We start from the raw sequence: 19,011 nt of genomic DNA, 5'->3' as shown, positions 1-19,011 counted from the left end.
ATCTCATAACTATAAGGACAAAACGGTTTTATTGAAAAGTTTATCTACTTTTGGATAAGGAAACAACTTTAAATCAGAGAAATGTATCTGTTTCAATGGACAAGGAATTTAATTTGTAAAAATTTCATGGCAAAAGACGTATCGGTTGATGAGTTTTTGGCAATTAAAAATTTGGCATTTTGAGAATTCGTAAACTAGAACAAGAGGGATAGTCTAAAAATAAGGAATCTTTTTTTGTGTGGTCGGTGAAAACTAACATTTTGGTTGTAATCGTATTATTTATGGGCAAAGACCTTTTCATCACTACAATTATTTTACAGTTCCCAAAATACTAAACGACTATTCTTTTTTTTTTTTTTTGATAAATGCAATATAACTGTAAATATTTTGCCATTAAAATTTTTGTTTGGAAACAAAATTTTCCACCTGTTTGAAAACGAGGCCCCATGTCATTGGTTAAGAAATTTTAATAAAAATTTTATGAGTATATATTATGCCCAGTTGCTATAAAGATTTTTTTTCTATGGTAAATAAAAATGTTTAAGAAAAACAAGCAAAGTCATAAATATCAAAAATTTTATTATCACTTACAGCATAGTATGGCAAATGGGGAAATTTCACTGCAACCATTTTCATTAAATTAAGTCGATGACCGAGGTTTGTTGATTGACTGATTGCCCATAGAGATTTTGTGAAAATAAAATTGAAAATTGTAAATGAATTTATCGAAAGATATGTATACTCATCATATGTAGTGTATAGTAGGTAGGCTGGGGAACTTGTTTTACAATCGCATCACTATAAAAAGCCATCGATAAAAAGTGATCGAATGAACAAGTCTGGTCTAGACCAGAAATTAAAAAGAAAATTGATTTGTTTTTTTTAATACTCAATTAAAAATATTGTTACTTTCTTTTTTTCACAAAAATTTTTCATAATACCAAACAATATTAATGAAAATTTTTGACAATCTAATGTCAACCTAGCAGAGCCAACTCTAAAGTTTTGTTTTTCAAGTAAATGGAAATTAAAAGTAAATTCATTGTCCATGGTCATCGTTTGCTTGGTCATTGGTCTTACCTTTATTTGCTTGAGTTGTTTGGGGTTAGTTTGATTTTCTTCAAGTAGTTTTCCCTTTTATAGACAACCATATAATGAACCTCTTAGTTTTTGGTATGAAATATGCAATTCACGCAATTGACATCTTTTGTTTGCTGTCTTTTTTCATTAACTTTTTATGGTCAAACACTTGGCTCCTTTAATGTTTTTAATGCCTTTTTGTATGTGCATTGTTTTCACCTTCATCTCTCTTTTGGATTATTTTACTATCAATCATAAAAGTCATCGTTTTCCAATGATGGAAAGGTACAAACTATAAATGCTTCTTTAAAGTTCCTATTCAGTCATTTTTTTCCTAAAAACAACACAAACAAACGTGAAATAATAGAAAGTGTTTTTTTAATGTCAAATAATAACAATGAGAATTTAAATTTCCTTATGTCAAATAATTGCTACTGTTTTATGCTAGAAAAAATATAATGATCTGTGGTAACATATTTGCTATTTAGAAGTCGGATTCTTCAGGCTCAAGTTTGTATATCCTTCATTTGGTATTTTGGTATTTAGAGTTTGGTGTAGAAAATCTGGTATAATTATAAGAATAAACAAAAACGAATATAACATTTTTTTAAAAGAGCATTTTGATCTATTGAATTCAGAAATAAAGTTATTCGTGATGGAATTCAAGCATAATGGTGTGATTGCTTTATATTTGGCTAGAAAACCACAAGTGACTTTCGTTGGAGCCTTCAAGCATTTAAATTTGAAAAACTGCCTGTTCATGAAACACAAAATCGACTCGAGACGAATCGTTCGTCTAGATTGAAACTAAAATAACTTTAGCAAATAACTAAAATAACTTTCTAGCAAAAACCTGAAATTTCCTCATTATTTATGAATTACTATCGAACACCGAACAATTAGAACAATGTCGAAAATTTGCTCATGAGTTGAACATATCGCGTAAAGGGACCAACCACGGTTACCACTCGAGCCAAAAATAATCTACCAAAATTTGGAGAAAATTTTACCAAAAACCTACCAAACAAAAAATGTTGCATTGCCAAAATTTTATTTCAATAGAAATTTTATTTCGAAAATTTGCTCATGAGTTGAACATATCGCGTAAAGGGACCAACCACGGTTACCACTCGAGCCAAAAATAATCTACCAAAATTTGGAGAAAATGTTACCAAAAACCTACCAAACAAAAAATGTTGCATTGCCAAAATTTTATTTCTATAGAATTTTTTTTTTCAAAATTTTATTTCTATAGAGAATTTTGTCAAAATTTTATTTCTATAGAAAATTTTGTCAAAATTTTATTTCTATAGGAAATTTTGTCAAAATTTTATTTCTATAGGAAATTTTGTCAAAATTTTATTTCTATAGGAAATTTTGTCAAAATTTTATTTCTATAGGAAATTTTGTCAAAATTCTGTTTCTGTAGAAAATTTTGTCAAAATTTTATTTCTATAGAAAATGTTGTCAAAATTTTATTTCTATAGAAAATTTTGTCAAAATTTTTATTCCATAAAAAATTTCGTCAAAATTTTATTTCTATAGAAAATTTTGTCAAAATTTTATTTCTATAGAAAATTTTGTCAAAATTTTATTTCTACAGAAAATTTTGTCAAAATTTTATGGGTATAGAAAATTTTGTCAAAATTTTATTTCGATGTCAAAATTTTATTTCTATAGGAAACTTTTTCAAAATTGGATTTCTGTTGAAATTTTTTTCAAAATGTTATTTCTATAGAAAATTTTGTCAAAATTTTATTTCTGTAGAACATTTTGTCAAAATTTTATTTCTATAAACAATTTTATCAAAATTTTATTTCTATAGACAATTTTGTCAAAATTTTATTTCTATAGACAATTTCGTCAAAATTTTATTTCTATAGAAAAATTTGTCAAAATTTTATTTCTATAGAAAATTTTGTCAAAATTTTATTTCTATAGGAAATTTTGTCAAAATTTTATTTCTATAGGAAATTTTGTCAAAAATTGTATTTCTGTAGAAAATTTTGTCAATATTTTTTCTATAGAAATTTTTATAACTATATAAAATTTTGTCAAAATTTTATTTCTATACAGACAATTTTGTCAAAATTTTATTTCTATAGACAATTTCGTCAAAATTTTATTTCTATAGAAAAATTTGTCAAAATTTTATTTCTATAGAAAATTTTGTCAAAATTTTATTTCTACAGGAAATTTTGTCAAAATTTTATTTATATAGGAAATTTTGTCAAAAATTGTATTTCTGTAGAAAATTTTGTCAATATTTTTTTCTATAGAAATTTTTATAACTATATAAAATTTTGTCAAAATTTTATTTCTATACAGACAATTTTGTCCAAATTTTATTTCTATAGACAATTTCGTCAAAATTTTATTTCTATAGAAAATTTTGTCAAAATTTTATTTCTATAGAAAAATTTTTTCAAAATTTTATTTCTATAGAAAATTTTTTCAAAATTTTATTTCTATAGAAAACTTTTTCAAAATTGAATTTCTATAGAAATTTTTTTCAAAATTTTATTTCTATAGAAAATTTTGTCAAAATTGTATTTCTGTAGAGCATTTTGTCAAAATTTTATTTCTATAGAAAATTTTATCAAAATTTTATTTCTATAGACAATTTTGTCAATATTTTATTTCTATAGACAATTCTGTTAAAATTTTATTTCTATAGAATATTTTGTCAAAATTTTATTTTTATAGAAAAATTGTCAAAATTTTATTTCTATAGAAAATTTTATTTCTATAGACAATTTTGTCAAAATTTTATTTCTGTAGACAATTTTGTCAAAATTTTATTTCTATAGACAATTTTGTCAAAATTTTGTTTCTATAGACAATTTTGTCAACATTTTATTTCTATACAATTTTGTCAAAATTTTATTTCTATAGAAAATTTTGTCAAAATTTTATTTCTATAGAAAATTTTGTCAAAATTTTATTTCTATAGAAAATTTTGTCAAAATTTTATTTCTATAGAAAATTTTGTCAAAACTTTATTTCTATAGAAAATTTTGTCAAAATTTTATTTCTATTTCTGGATAATTATCGTTGACCTTTTTATTTATCTTTAAGAATTATTTTTCATAGTTTCGGCTATAGGTCGATTAAAAACCACACCACACCATTGTCAAAATTTTATTTCTACAAAAAATTTTGTCAAAATTTTATTTTTATAGAAAATTCTGTCAAAATTTTATTTCTATAGAAAATTTTGAAAAAAAATATGTCTGTCAAAAATTTTGAAAAAAAATTTATTTCTATAAAAAATGTTGAAAAAAAAATTATTTCTATGAAAAATTTTAAAAAAATTGATTTCTAGAGATAGTTTTCTACAGAAATAAGTTTTTTCAAAATTTTTCATAGAAATAATTGTTTTTTCAATTTTTTTTTTTTATTGAAATAAATTTGTCAAAATTTTATTTCTATAGAAAATTTTATTTCTATAGACAATTTTGTCAAAACTTTATTTCTATAGAAAGTTTTGTCAAAATTTTATTTCTATAGAAAATTTTGTCAAAATTTTATTTCTTTAGAAAATTTTGTCAAAATTTTATTTCTATAGAAAATTTTGTCAAAATTTTATTTCTATAGAAAATTTTGTCAAAATTTTATTTCTATAGTAAATTTGATCAAAATTTTATTTCTATAGTACATTTTGTCAAAATTTTATTTCTATAGAAAATTTTGTCAAAATTTTATTTCTACAGAAAATGTTGTCAAAGTTTTATTTCTATATAGAAAATTTTGTCAAAATTTTATTTCTATAGAGAAATATTTGTCAAAATGTTATTTCTATAAAAAATTTTGTCAAAATTTTATTTCTATAGAAAATTTTTGAAGTACCTCTAAGGTAGAGAGGAATATTTTGCAAAATCTACCAAAACATTAACGGCCCAAGCTCGTATTATTTGGAAAAGTCCTGGGTAGACAAACATTTCACAGCCCATGGATATTCTAACAGGTCTCATCATGCGTCGACCAAAAATGGGTTAGAAAGGAATTACTCGTCTTATGTTCACTGGCCATCAAAATTTCCGGATCTAAATTCGTTGGACTTTTATGCCTGGGGCATTTTGAAGAGTAAGGTTTGCACAAAAAAATACCAAAGTGTCGATCATCTGAAGACGGAGCTTCCCCGGCTTTTTCGGCCGTTTAAAGACCATAATTCGTGCCAATTCCAACAAATCGAAATTGATTCTACAATTTTATATTATTTCCGACTTTTCCATTGATCTCGTATTTTTTCCTCACAATATCATTCATGCTTGTATGCCAGAAATCAATAGCCCCAAATTATCTTCACCATAATAGCTTAATAATGTAACATAATACCAGTGGCAAGCTTGTAATAATCATACGAATATTTATTAATCTGATCTTCCTTGTACTGGAATTACTAGTTGGTTATGATATGCTTAGCTGATATAGATTATACGGTTTTTGGGCATGGTCGGTCGCTTGCTTCGAGGAGAGGCAGTTTCAAATGATGGTGATCAACAAATAATAAACCTGCTTGTCCGTCTATCCACCCATCTATCCATTCATCCATATCCGTCTGTCTGTTATATACTTGAAGCTAGTAGCTAGCTTCTCCGGTTTATGGTCTGTCTAATGTTTTGATTTTTCTTTCAAGTGAAATGAATAAAAGTTACCATTAAAAGTGAAGTGAATGCCTTGTTTGCTAAATAGCAAGACAAATTTTTTAGAAAAACGGCAATAAGTAAATTGAAAATATGCAGCCAAGCAAGTAACAAGCCATACTCATAGTCTTTTTTAATTTGATAATACATATCATAAAATCATTTGATATAACAAAAGAAATTATTACTGATTTTATCGAACAGCTTCCACGAAAGGGAAATTTTCTGGGATTTATTTGTAAAGATTTAAGTGAGGTTATGTAAAGAGATTTTTTTTGATTTTGAAAATTTTGAAAATTTTTAATTTTAAATTTTTGAGATCAGATTATGAAAATCGAAAAATAATTTTCTCGTTTTTAGCAAAACTAATTGGTCCATATCGGTTAATTATTATCTATAGCCCCCAAATGATATACAGTTATGAACCGATATGGACCGAGTTTTGGGTGATTAGTACCAAATTTTAGTCGGATCAGATGAAATATGCTTATCCAGAAGACTCGAGAAGTAAAATTTAGGGATCGACAGCACTCAGTGATAAGAGAGAAGTTCACCACTATGGTATCACAACGGACTAAATAGTCTAATTTAGCCTGAGATATGAGGCTGCCACTATACCTAACCTACCTTCAAATCTGGAGGTCGGTTTATATCGGGACTTTATAAAAATGCATTTTTGGTGCTCACCAATATGGAAATAATATTTAGCTTATTTAGATTAAAGTCTCTGCTTGAAAATAACATCGAGAAAAAAATCGAAATTAACTGGGGAAATAGACTGGGGGAACAAATGGACATCGGTAGTCAAAGGGTTACACAAATTACCCGATACAACAATATTTTGAATCAAACAAGGCCGATGTCTCTAGTTGCTAGAGTTCAAATATAATTATGCCGAAAACGGTGAGTATCGACCCATATTTTAGTATAGCCCCCATAAGAACGATCTCCCGATTTAACTCCTTGGGTTTCTAGAAACCGTAGTTTTTATCTCATTCGCCTGAAATTGTAAATATTCTGGTATTTTAGGCTCACAAAAACGTGTATCGGATTAAGTTTTTATCGGTCCTCCATATAGACCGACTTCACTTCTTGAGGGTGTAGAAGGCGCACTGATCATGAAAATTGCTTGAAACTCAATGTAAAATTTCCAGATTTTACTTCTACAGATTTAAGATTTCAAATCAAGACATTATTTTGTAATTTTCTTGCCCACTTACAAGAGATGTTAATGATTCCTCTAAAACTCAAACAAAAATGGTTCTTATAAATCCAGAATCTGATATAGTCCTCATAGGTGAAATCTTTAAATTTATCTTCGGGAAGTGTCCTCAAGCCCTCCTGAAATTTCAAAGGAAACCCTAATATTTGGTTCATGGTGGTGGGTATTTAAGATTTTCAGTACACAGAAAAAAATATCACCAAAATATTTCCAATTAAAAAGTTAATTGAAGTTGAAAATTTTTTCAATTAATAAATTAATTGATACAATTAACTTTTTAATCATGATAGAAACATTAAGTGAATTAAGTCAATGATTGAAATTTTTAAAATGTTTAATTAAAAAATTAATTGATACAATTACCTTTTTAATCAAATTCGGAAGACTAATTCAGTTAAAAAAGTGCTAATTTTTTTTACTTTTTTAATTAAAAATGTATTTCAAACAATCATTTGTTAATCCAAATAAAAACTCTAAGCCAGTCTAACTAAGTAATTAAAAATAGTTACCTTTTTTAATTAATAAATTAATTGCGTTTTGCAATCAACATCAATTAAATTTTTAATTGAATCAATTAAAAAATTAATTGAATTTTGCTGAAAAAATCAATTAATTTTTTAATCAAGAATTTTTTCTATGCCCAATTAAAACTGTGATTGATACTATCATTTTCGTGATTGAAGACATTTCAATTAAAAAATTAATTGGATTAATTAATTTGGTGATTGAATCAGAGAAAAAATTTTTTGTGTGTATACGCAGCCCTATTTTCCTAAGATATTTTGCCTGAAATATGTCAAGTACTGTTATAGAAAAGGTCTGCAAAAACATATTATAACTTCTAAAATTCTGTAAATTATAATATTGGTTAAGAGAATTTAATTTTTTTATGGAATTTCTTGTATTTCTTTACCTGTTGCGAATCATGGCGGTAATGATTATTAGGCAATGCAATCTGATTTCCCGCAGTTGGGCCAGCTATATCCATTTTATGTTAAGCAATGTCAATGAATGGCATTTATTTGTGGACAGGAGAAAGAGGTGAATATAATCCAATTGTGACAGCATTAAGAGTAAATAATATAAGCATGTTGTGAGCTATGACGACAACGACGACGCTGACAATAACAACCAAACTCAATAATCCATTGATATACACAGGGTTAATAAAGTTTAAACTTGTCTAGCAACAACAACGCCGTTGAATTGGTTTAGTAGAAAAAGAAAATTCACCACGGCACTCTCCGAGTCAATGAGTAAGGACCAAATAATATATGATTCACAAATGCTTGTATAGATGCTGGGTGGTGTACAATTCACGAGGATATCGAAGTCATGAGTAAACAGAGATGATGAGTAGTTTTTAAATTCTCCCTCTCCCTATATGGACGATCATCAACAGGTTTTGAAGCAGGTATAACAACAACAAATGCATAATAACAATAAATATGTATACACTATTGAAATATGTTGAATGTTGGTTGTTTCGTTTTGTTTTTGTTCACCTCACCAATTCACCACGTTTTATTTAAACCACACTTGTGATACATATATTATTCGTATAATATTAAGGTGTGAATTTTTATTTAACCTTAAGATTTTGATAATTTATTATGTATTATTTTAACCATGTATATATTATAATTTATTCATATATTTGATTGATACGTGAAGGTAAATGATGGTGGTTTTTTGTTTGTTAATTAATTTAATAAAAACTACATATGTTTTGAGGAAATATTGTATGATTTTTTCGCTAGCTAATAATCCAATTTTTGTATAATTTATGAGTTATTTTCTAACTCTATACGGGACACTACACTAGACTCTAATGACTGGAAGGCACGCTTAACATTTAAATTGTTATAAATTTATTCTTCTCTGAATTCTTCTTCACTTTTTCTTCGCTTCGCTTTTACACCGCAATTTTAATATTTATTTGTTTTGTGGGCTTCATGGAGTTTCGCTATAAACAAATGGCACACGCGAGTATTGTTGTTGTTAAATTACTAATGACAACGAGTAAGCGAAAAGAGCAGGGCACACGTATAACCGATCGACCGTACGACCGACTAAAACCACAACGCCGACGAGCGCGCAAATAAATCGTTTTGAAATCTGAATTTAAAACTCGGTTTGAAGGAAAACTGGATACAATATTCTACGAAAGGTTTTGCTTTTTATATACCAGGAGCATAAAAAGTACAGATTCCAAAGTTGAATGTTGAAAATGTTGCTTTCAATAGCCACTGATGCTGAATTTGGACATTCATTTCGTGTAATTCTTTTATTTCATATGTATGCTTGGCTATGCTAACCGATTAATAATCCAAGTAACCAGCATTTTTAAGAATAACTCTCCCTCCATCTATCACTACAACTACAACAATTATGTGGTATTCTCTGTTTTGATCCGTAAATCTTGTCCACTCGCCACGAAATCTCTTATGCTTTTGAAATGGACGCGCATAAGATTTTATTTTGAGTCAGATTTTTGTTGTATTGTTGGTTGCTGACTTGTATTTTAGCCAGAAAGAAACCAAAACCAAAGCAACAGACTCAGTTAGTTAGGTTTTGAGGCGCAGCAACATAACAACAAACCCGCTTAACAAATCCACTCAAAGGCTACAACATAAAAACCCACCAAAACAAACACTCTTACAAGCGGCCGCATCGTTGTCAAAAGACAGACAAGCCTTAGAGGACGGACGGACGGACAGATAGACAGACAAACGGACGGACGGCCAAAAAATGCACATAATCTCACTGACTCACCTCACTGGATTCACGTTTACACACAGGTAGAGAGAGAGATAGTTAGGGCACAGTAGAAAACAGCATTTATTTTTCTTGTCTGCAGCTCTCGACTCTACCTGTCAAAGGCCCAACAAGAGATAGAGGTGTGTGTATGTGCGCTTAAAAATTTACGAGGTTTGTGTAACAAGTGCAGTAACGGTTCTATTAACCTATGTTGAGAAACTCTGTTTCTCACCATCACTGATAGATTTTTTACATTAGGCACTAAGAGATCATTGATCAATCAATTGTCAAGCGTAGAAATGATTAATGGTGAAATTTGCAATGTTTAGATAGGGTTGCCAACTGCTAATTACTAAGTAGACATAATGACAATACACGCTTATTATATATTTTAATCACAGCAATCTGGTGGTTTGAGACAATATGGTACACAGAAAAAAATTTCACGAAAATTTTTCCAATTAAAATCTTAATTGAGTTTTAAAAAATATTCAATTAAAAATTTAATTGATTCAATTAATTTTTTAATTGAAATAAAAACCAATCACACAAACTAATAGTATCAATTAAATATTTAATTGGATCAATTAATTTTTTAATTGACTGTCAATTAATTTTTTAATTGATACTATCATTTCTGTGATTGAAGACATTTTAATTAAAAAATTAATTGGATCAATTAATTTCGTGATTGAATCAGAAAAAAAAATGTTTGTGTGTATATATTCTTTAAAAAACAGCCTAAAGTAATATTCCATTTAAATATTTTAATAATACACTAAACAAATTAGAACATCTCAAGAAAGAAATTTGTGTTTTGAATTATTTGTGTTTTGAATTATTTAAGAAAACTCATATATTACAAGTACGACGATGATAGCAATAAATAAATTCTTTTTAATCGATAGCGCGACTATTTTTCCAATTGAAGAACATTTAGTCATTTGGAAAAAAGAAAAGTTCAAAAAAATAAATTGTAGTTGAAATATTTAAGAAGATCTTGAGGTCTCGAAATACGAAATAAAAAAGAAAATTATTTTTGGCCAAAAAACAATTTACATTCTGCGATAAATGCACTAAATTGAAGTTTGCCTTTTGAGATTTACATAAGGCGTCGTTAGAACAACGGTATGTAATGATATGGTATACAACCCTTATAAAAGGGAAAATAAACTAAAATTAAATGAGTAATTTGATTTCATTTAAAATTCATAAAATAACCAATAAATTTATAATAAATAGTAATAATAATCACATTAAAAAAATTATATACAAACATATTCGGTAAAAAAAAATATTAGTAATTTTGGTGTACTAAAAAGTAACATTCTCTGACATGAAATTGCTTCGTCTATGTCTTTACTTCGTACGCCACTAAGCCGGTGGACATATCTTTGTAAGATTAAGAAAATTTGTGCTTAAATGTGAGCCAACGAAACAATTTCATGAATGTTATAATTTTTCGTGTTTTTTGTTTGTGAATATTAAAACAATTTTGTTTTTATAAAATCCTACACAGAAAGTTTTTTTCATTCATTCAGAATTAATTAAAAGTAAAAAAGACGCTCGATTAAAAAATGAATTGAATTCTTCGACACTTTCAATTATTTTTATACCCTGCGCCACACTGTGGAACAGGGTATTATAAGTTAGTGCATATGTTTGCAACTCCCAGAAGGAGACGAGATAGACATATGGTATCTTTGGCAATATTGCTCAGGGTAGCTCCCTGAGTCGATATAGCCATGTCCGTCTGTCTGTGAACACATTTTTGTAAACAAAATCTAGGTCGCAATTTTAGACCAAGCGATTTAAACTTGGGACATATATGTGTTTTTGGTCAGAATAGAACCCTATTGATTTTGGAAGAAATCGGTTCAAAATTAAATATAGCTCCCATATATATCATTCGTCCGATATGCACTTATATGGTACCAGAAGCCAGAGTTTTACCCTGGTATGCTTGAAATTTTGCAAAAACATAACACCTAGTCGTGTAGTGTAGTGTGCGAAATTTGATTGAAATCGGTTCAGATTTACATATAGCTCCCATATATCTTTTGGCCGATATGGACTTACATGGCCAAGAAGCCATAGTTTTACCCTACTTTGCTTGCAACTTTGGAAATGGAGAATAATTATTACTACAGTCCAGGGTGTCAAATTTTATTGAAATCGGTTCAGATTTAGTTATAGTTTTTATATATATCTTTCGCCCGATTTTGCGTCATATGACCACAGAGGTCAAAGTTGTAGTCTGAGTTACGTGAAATTTTGCACAGGGAGAAGAATTAACATAGTAACTATGCATGTCAAATTTGGTAGAAGCCGGTTCAGATTTCGATATAGCTTCCATATATGTTTTCCGATTTGGGCAAAAATGGCCCAAAATGGCTCCAATTTGCTTATACTTCTAATACATATATATCGACAGAAAAATCATAAATACACTTCTACGAAGTTTCCTCAAAATTGGTGCAGATTTAAATGTTGCCCATATTTAGGTATAAACATTGGAATCATGCTCTATGGTGTTCCGCCCCAATTAAATTTTAAGCCTATGGATTTTGTAGAAGTTTAAGAAATTTTATGCAGATCGAGTCAATATATGTATATGGGAACAAAAACCTTTATATATAGCACCCAACACCTTCGACAGATTTGATATGGTATCGAAAATGTGGATCTACAAAGTGGTGCAGGGTATAATATAATCGGCCCGCCCGCACTGAAAAAACAGTGAACCCACCAGGAAGAAAACTTTCGGTTAATTTTAGAAAATTTTGAATATTTGTAGAAAATTTTAACTAAACAGTATTACAAACGTAGGCATCACGCCGATGTCATAAAAATAAGTAAATATTTTTCGACAAATACAAGAAAATTTATTAGACATAACTAAGTTTTTTTCACTTGTTAAAGAAAATTTTGTAGTTTGAAGAAAAAACTTGGGGTTCAAAATTGCAAGAATATCTTTAGTGACATACGAAGTTCATGAGGACACATTTTTGGTCAAATATACAAATTTAAAGAAATTCTGAACTATTTTGTGTAAGACACAAATTTAGTTAATCTTTATGCTTCATTTGAGTATATTTTTTCCACAGGTTTAGTTAATTTCACTAACGTACACAAAAAAATTATTAGAGTAAAGACAACTTTCTCCAAACATAATATTTCTATGAACTAAAATAAAGTTAAATTGGCTTTAGTGAAATAGAGAGTTCACTTTGTTTTGAGTGCGACTTTAGACTTTCCTTACTTGTTTTTAATTGGATCACTTTGAAATTTTATATTGATTTTGTAGTTTTATATGATTACTTAAGATTATTTTACCTTTAGAAAAAAAATTAATTTTATATATATGAATTTTTCGATTGTAACTATAATTTAATTTTTCTTTGGATTTATGTCAAAATTTAATGAGTCATTGAGTAGTTTGTTTATATAAACTAATTATTTCCAAAAAAAAATATCAATTAATTGTATCAGTTAATTTTGTATTTGACTTCGTTATCAAGTGCAATTAACTAATTGAAAATATTTTGGTGATATTAAATAGAATATGAATTTTAAACATACATTTATGTTTATACTCCACTAATTTCGCTACCCTACGTTAAAGGAATCACAAATCTTAAATTCTACGATCAACCAACATTATTTAGCAACACATAAAATTGTCATATATGCTTACTGGACAAAATAAAAAAAAAACGACAAAAATGTTGACAAACAACTTTATGGGGTTACTGTGAAGAAACAAAGCCAACCAAAACTAAAACTGAGGCTCAGCAACATGTAGAATAGTACACAGGCCGCTACGTAAATAACAACGCCGTTATCATCGCTATGAAATTCTACACCTTCAAGTCTACCAAAACTGCAAGCAACCGTATTTGAGAGAACTTCGTGTGGTTTGTGGTGTGTTTACTTTTCAACTACAAAACTACAAACCAAAGGCTATGTGGGGAGTTGTTTTTGTTTACTCAACCCTATTTCCACCATACGTTTCACCACATTCACTGGTTCTTGTATTCATTTCACAATATGTGTTTGTTTTGTATGCAACACCAGGAGCTCAGATCGGCTTTTGGGTCATTGTTGGTTCGTGTGTTGTTGCCAGTTGGAATTCTGAAATATTTCTACTCTGAGTTTATGTATGTGTGCACAGTGCCCAGTGCATGTTGAATGGGACTTCTGTTGTACATAACTGCTGCATTTCGATGCATGCAAACCAATGCATTTTGGAGGTACAAGCCAAGGAACTATATATGGCAAGGTAGGGCTTTTGAGATTATCTATCAAGCATTAGCAATTGGTCAGATGGAAAGAGTGGCAGTTTTTTTTTTATTTTTTAGCGGGGACACAGTAAGTATAGAATATCTATTCAGATGGCATTGCATAGTTTCTTTTACAATGTATTTGTGAAAAAATAAAAGGAATTTATTATTTTTTTTTTCCGTTTCGCAATATGAGTAACGCATTGCAATTCAAACATAAGCCGGCTTGATCAACACTCACACGACGTTTTCTTATTGTTGTCGTCTGAATACAATATAACAAATGAAGACGAATGAGAAGAATGTTGGGACAAAAGATTGTGGCATACAATGATAAAAAGAGTTTGTTTAAAAATCAAGTCAGGAAACCTGCAGGAATTTTAAACATTTTTATAGAATTACATTGTATTATTATGATTATTGAATCACACATTCTTTGAAGACTTATAAAGCTTTTACTTGGCTATGAATTGGAAGTAGATGAACTTCAAAGAAATGTGTTAAACCTTTTTGCATAGCCTCACGCTAAGTGCGAAAGAGGATCTATTGCCAGTATACAGTGAGGAGCAAAACCGAGTACTTGTTGACCACTTGGGAGTATGTTTTATTTGCTTAACAAAAACCGTCTATTGAGTCCAATTGCTAAAAATTTATTTTGTTATACCCACAACCATAGAATTGTGACGGGGGTATAATAAGTTTGTCATTCCGTCGAAATATCGATTTCCGACTATATAAAGTAAATATATTCTTGATCAGGGAGAAATTATAAGAAGATATAACCATGTCCGTCTATCTGGCTGCCTGTAGCTCCACGGGAGCCACCGTGGTGCAATGGTTAGCATGCCCGCCTTGCATACACAAGGTCGTGGGTTCGATTCCTGCTTCGACCGAACACCAAACATTTTTTCAGCGATGGATTATCCCACCTCAGTAATGCTGGTGACATTTCTGAGGGTTTCAAAGCTTCTCTAAGTGGTTTCACTGCAAAGTGGAACGCCGTTCGGACTCGGCCCTTGTCATTGAGCTTAACACGGAATCGGGCAGAACTCAGGGCTGCCACCTAACCTAACCTAACCTCACTCCGGTTTTAACGTATGTGAAATTAAAAATTTCAAATTAACAATAAAACAAGTAAGTAAAGTAGAAAGTCGGGCGGGGCCGACTATATCATACCCTAAACCACCATTACAGAATTAGTAATCATAAGCATTTGTGGGGTAACATATAGGTCTGGGAGATAAACCGCAGTTGCATATTTAAGAAAATTAAGGGGTACATGTCTATGGTTGCTTTGTGTCAATCTGACTATAGCTCATAGTCAATGTTGCCAGGGAAAATGTTCGGTTTACCCTACAAGGACAAAAAAAGTTCCCTACTTTCCCATACATTCCCAAACAATTTTCCATACTATATTTTTCGTTAAATTTAAAAAATTTTACAAAACAAAAATGGTTCTAAGTACTTTATTATCTTAAAACATGAATATGCAACGTATATAACTGAGAATATAAATTTGTATTACCACCACGGTTGCCACAGTTGGTAGAATTCTACCCAAATTAGTAATCTTTTTTGTTATATCTCTATAAAAATAAAATTTTGGAAAAAGTTTCTATAAATAAATTTTTGTGAGAAATTTTTCTATAGAAATAAAATTTTGACAATAAATTCTATAGAAATAAAATTTTGAGAAAAAATTCCACAGAAATAAAATTTTGAGAAAATTTTTTATAGAAATAATATTTTGAAAAAAATTTCTATAGAAATACAATTTTGACAAAATGTTCTATAGAAATAAAATGTTGACAAAATTTTCTACAGGAATAAAGTTTAAATTAGAAGCCTTGCCGGCTTCTAATTTCCTCCTCTAGAGCCACCAAAATGTAAAAATTATTACAAATTGTGTTGAGTGAAAATGTCCTACATTGTGGCCTACAAGACTCTAAATATTAGAAAAACCCTACATATAGGGAATTTCCCCTACTTCTAGCAACACTGGCTGTGTTGATATTGTAACTACGGGGTTAGTATGCCACTAATATTGAACCCATTATTAAAAAAGAGAAAATCGCCCAATTAGTGTGGGTAATAAATACAAATTTGTAAAAATCGAGCAATATTCTTATGTAAGAGCTAAAAGTACTTATAAGTACTATCGGCTAGTATATCAAAATTTGAAATTTGAGTAACATTGGTTAATAAATAAGAGTACTATGGCCAAATTTGGGAAAATCGAGCGATGCATATATATGGAAGCTATATCTAAATCTGAACCAATTTGCATAATATTTTGCGGGTTTGATAAATACCACAAAAGGCTACCTTGTGCAAGATTTGAGTAAGATCAGCTAAGAAATGAGGCCTGTATGGTCAAACATAAGGTTATTAGGGGCGAATTTTTCAAAATCGGGTGATACATATATGGGAGCTATATCTACATCTGAACCGATTTCGATGAAATTTTGCACATATAGTAAGTACTATAGAGGACTGGATCTAGCCAACTTTTAGTAAGATCGGTTAATAAATAAGGGTTCTATGGCCAAATTTGGGAAAATCGGGCTATACATATATATGGGAGCTATATCTAAATCTGAACCGATTTCGATGATTTTTTGCACATATAGTTAGTGCTATAGAAGACTACATTCAGCCAAATTTGGGTAATATCGGTTGATAAATAAGGGTTTTATGGCCAAATTTAGAAAAATCGGGCGGTACATATATATGGGAGCTATAGCTAAATCTGAACCGATTTCGATGATTTTTTGCGCATATAGTTAGTGCAATAGAAGATTATATTTAGCCAACTTTGAGTAAGATCGGTTGATAAATAAAGGTTTTGTGGCCAAATTTGGGAAAATCGGGCGATACATATATATGAGAGCTATATCTAAATCTGAACCGATTTGGATGAAATTTTGCAGACTTGAAGGGCGATGGAAAAGATTACCTTTTGCCAAATTTGGTGGCGATCCGTTTGAAAAACGCGCAACGTGACCCTTTTTGTCGAAATCGGGCGATACATATATATGGGAGCTATATCTAAATTTGATCCGATTTCTTCCAAATTCAATAGCGTCTGTCCTTGTGCACAAAAAGCTCCCTGTACCAAATTTCATCAAAATCGGTTAATAATTGCGACCGGAATCATGTGAACAACAAATACATGGACAGACGGACAGACAGACGGACGGACACCAAGCGCTAGATCGATTCAGGAGGCGATTCTGAGTCGATCGGTATATATTTTATGGGGTCTAAAATCAATATTTCTGGTAGGTACATTTTTTGGCCGATCAAACTTATTATACCCTGACCACTATGTGGTTTAGGGTATAAAAATATGAAAAAAGTGAATTATGAAAAAATGAATCAAAATGACTTTCTGGGTTGTTAATAGAGGTCTGCATCGAATAACTTTTCACTACATGTATGCAATTCGCTGTCGAATATAGTACATACACTGTCTTTCTCTCAGAGCGCAAGTAGTGAAGTGAAGAGAACACTTGCTTGTCAAATACCACCAAGTACTTATCCGAAACAATATGTGTTCCGAAAAAAAGGAACAATAAAAATGTAAGTACTTGAGAAAAAGTACAACATGGATTCTCTTCACTTCACGTGGTACCACAAGTATTGCTCAGTTATGTGCGAAGCAAAACTTTCCATTATTATTAATCATACACGGATGAAAAAGACTGTTTTTCATATGTTTGGCTATAAACATTATATGTTTGGAACACAAACACAATATTTTTGAGTGCAAGCATATAATGTTCATAAACTAGCATAACATGTTTGGGACATATATGTTAATATGTTAGAACATATTATGTTTGGGACATAAAATGTTTGTAAATATAATATGCTTGGATGCAAACATATATTAATTTAGAAATAGCCTATAAACATATATGTGTTTAGTAGCTTGGAGCGCTATTTAACAGGGAGCGATATTGAATTAAGTTGGTGGTTGTTGCTTGTTATTACAAAATTAACATTTTATTTTTCCTTGGGCAATTGATCAGCTATTTCTTTGATCCTTACAAACTGTGTGGTCCGCTGTTCGAATCCCCGTCCGGCAAAAGGTAAAATTAAAGTAAAAAAAATCATACAATTGAATAATTTCTTCTACAATGTTTGTATTACAGAAAAAGGTGCTAAGAACTAAAAAATCTCGTGGAAGTGAGAAAGATGTGGGGGAATATACAATTGGGCAGAAACAAAATTTTGAGCATTCAGGCCGAAAACCTATGTTGTTAGCACCTATATTACCTGTTTATTTTCATAATTCATTATGATTGTAAATATATAAATAAATAAATAAAATTTTGAGCACAATATTGTTTGGGAGAATTTTTTTTTAAGCATATAATATTTTTGGGTGCAAAATGCTTCCAAACATATTATATGTTCACATAATAACACATTGTTTTTTGGAAGACAACATTATTGAATTTGGATGCAAAAATACAAAATGTTTGGAACTTAGACTACCCAAACATATATTGTTTAGACCAATATGCTTTCAAACATATTATATATTGGAAGAGATCAAACATATAAATGTTTGGGCAATACCCAAAAATATATATGCTTGAAGCAAAATATGTTTGGGAGTATATGTTACAGAAGCGATTTTTTGTGAGCGTGTAGATATGTATGTATATCACATATTTCATATATTTATGTATGTCATACGCTTACCTTAACGTTTGCCGTTCTTTATATCAATCCGAAAACATATATTATGGAGATTAACTGTTTTCTTGTATTTCTGAAACTGCACATGGTACATGGAGTACTCTATGAAGATTTGTTCTCGCAACATACTCGACGTGATCACTTTGAGTACACTTCAATAAGAGAGAAAGAGGAATATGTGTTTGTTGGTAGTGACGACGTCAGAGTAGCAACAAGAAGTTACTCGTGGCTTTTGGTGTTCATTAAAATGTGTACCAATTGTTTTGCGACTCTATCAAATAGATGTACTCATTTAGCAAGTACACGTGTA

At 29.7% G+C, this 19,011-nt stretch overlaps 1 protein-coding gene across 9 annotated transcripts in view; it reads right to left on the bottom strand.

Moving 5' to 3' along the window:
- Positions 1–19,011, bottom strand: part of pyd (zonula occludens-like protein polychaetoid) — a 487,007-nt gene that overhangs the window by 142,557 nt on the left and 325,439 nt on the right. The window contains exon 1 of one of the 9 annotated variants that reach the window (XM_075290594.1): positions 7,862–9,388. The exons of the other annotated variants lie outside the window; for them this stretch is intronic. Coding sequence (XP_075146709.1) covers positions 7,862–7,936 — 75 coding nt within the window. The 5' untranslated portion in view covers positions 7,937–9,388. Of the gene's footprint in view, positions 1–7,861; positions 9,389–19,011 lie in introns of those variants that run through there. 9 annotated transcript variants of the gene reach the window in all.

This window comes from Haematobia irritans, chromosome 1 (genome assembly GCF_050003625.1).
Source record: "Haematobia irritans isolate KBUSLIRL chromosome 1, ASM5000362v1, whole genome shotgun sequence".
Classification (NCBI taxonomy): domain Eukaryota; kingdom Metazoa; phylum Arthropoda; class Insecta; order Diptera; family Muscidae; genus Haematobia; species Haematobia irritans.
Note: the sequence above shows the minus strand (reverse complement) of the source record. Positions and strands in the feature narration are given on the sequence as shown.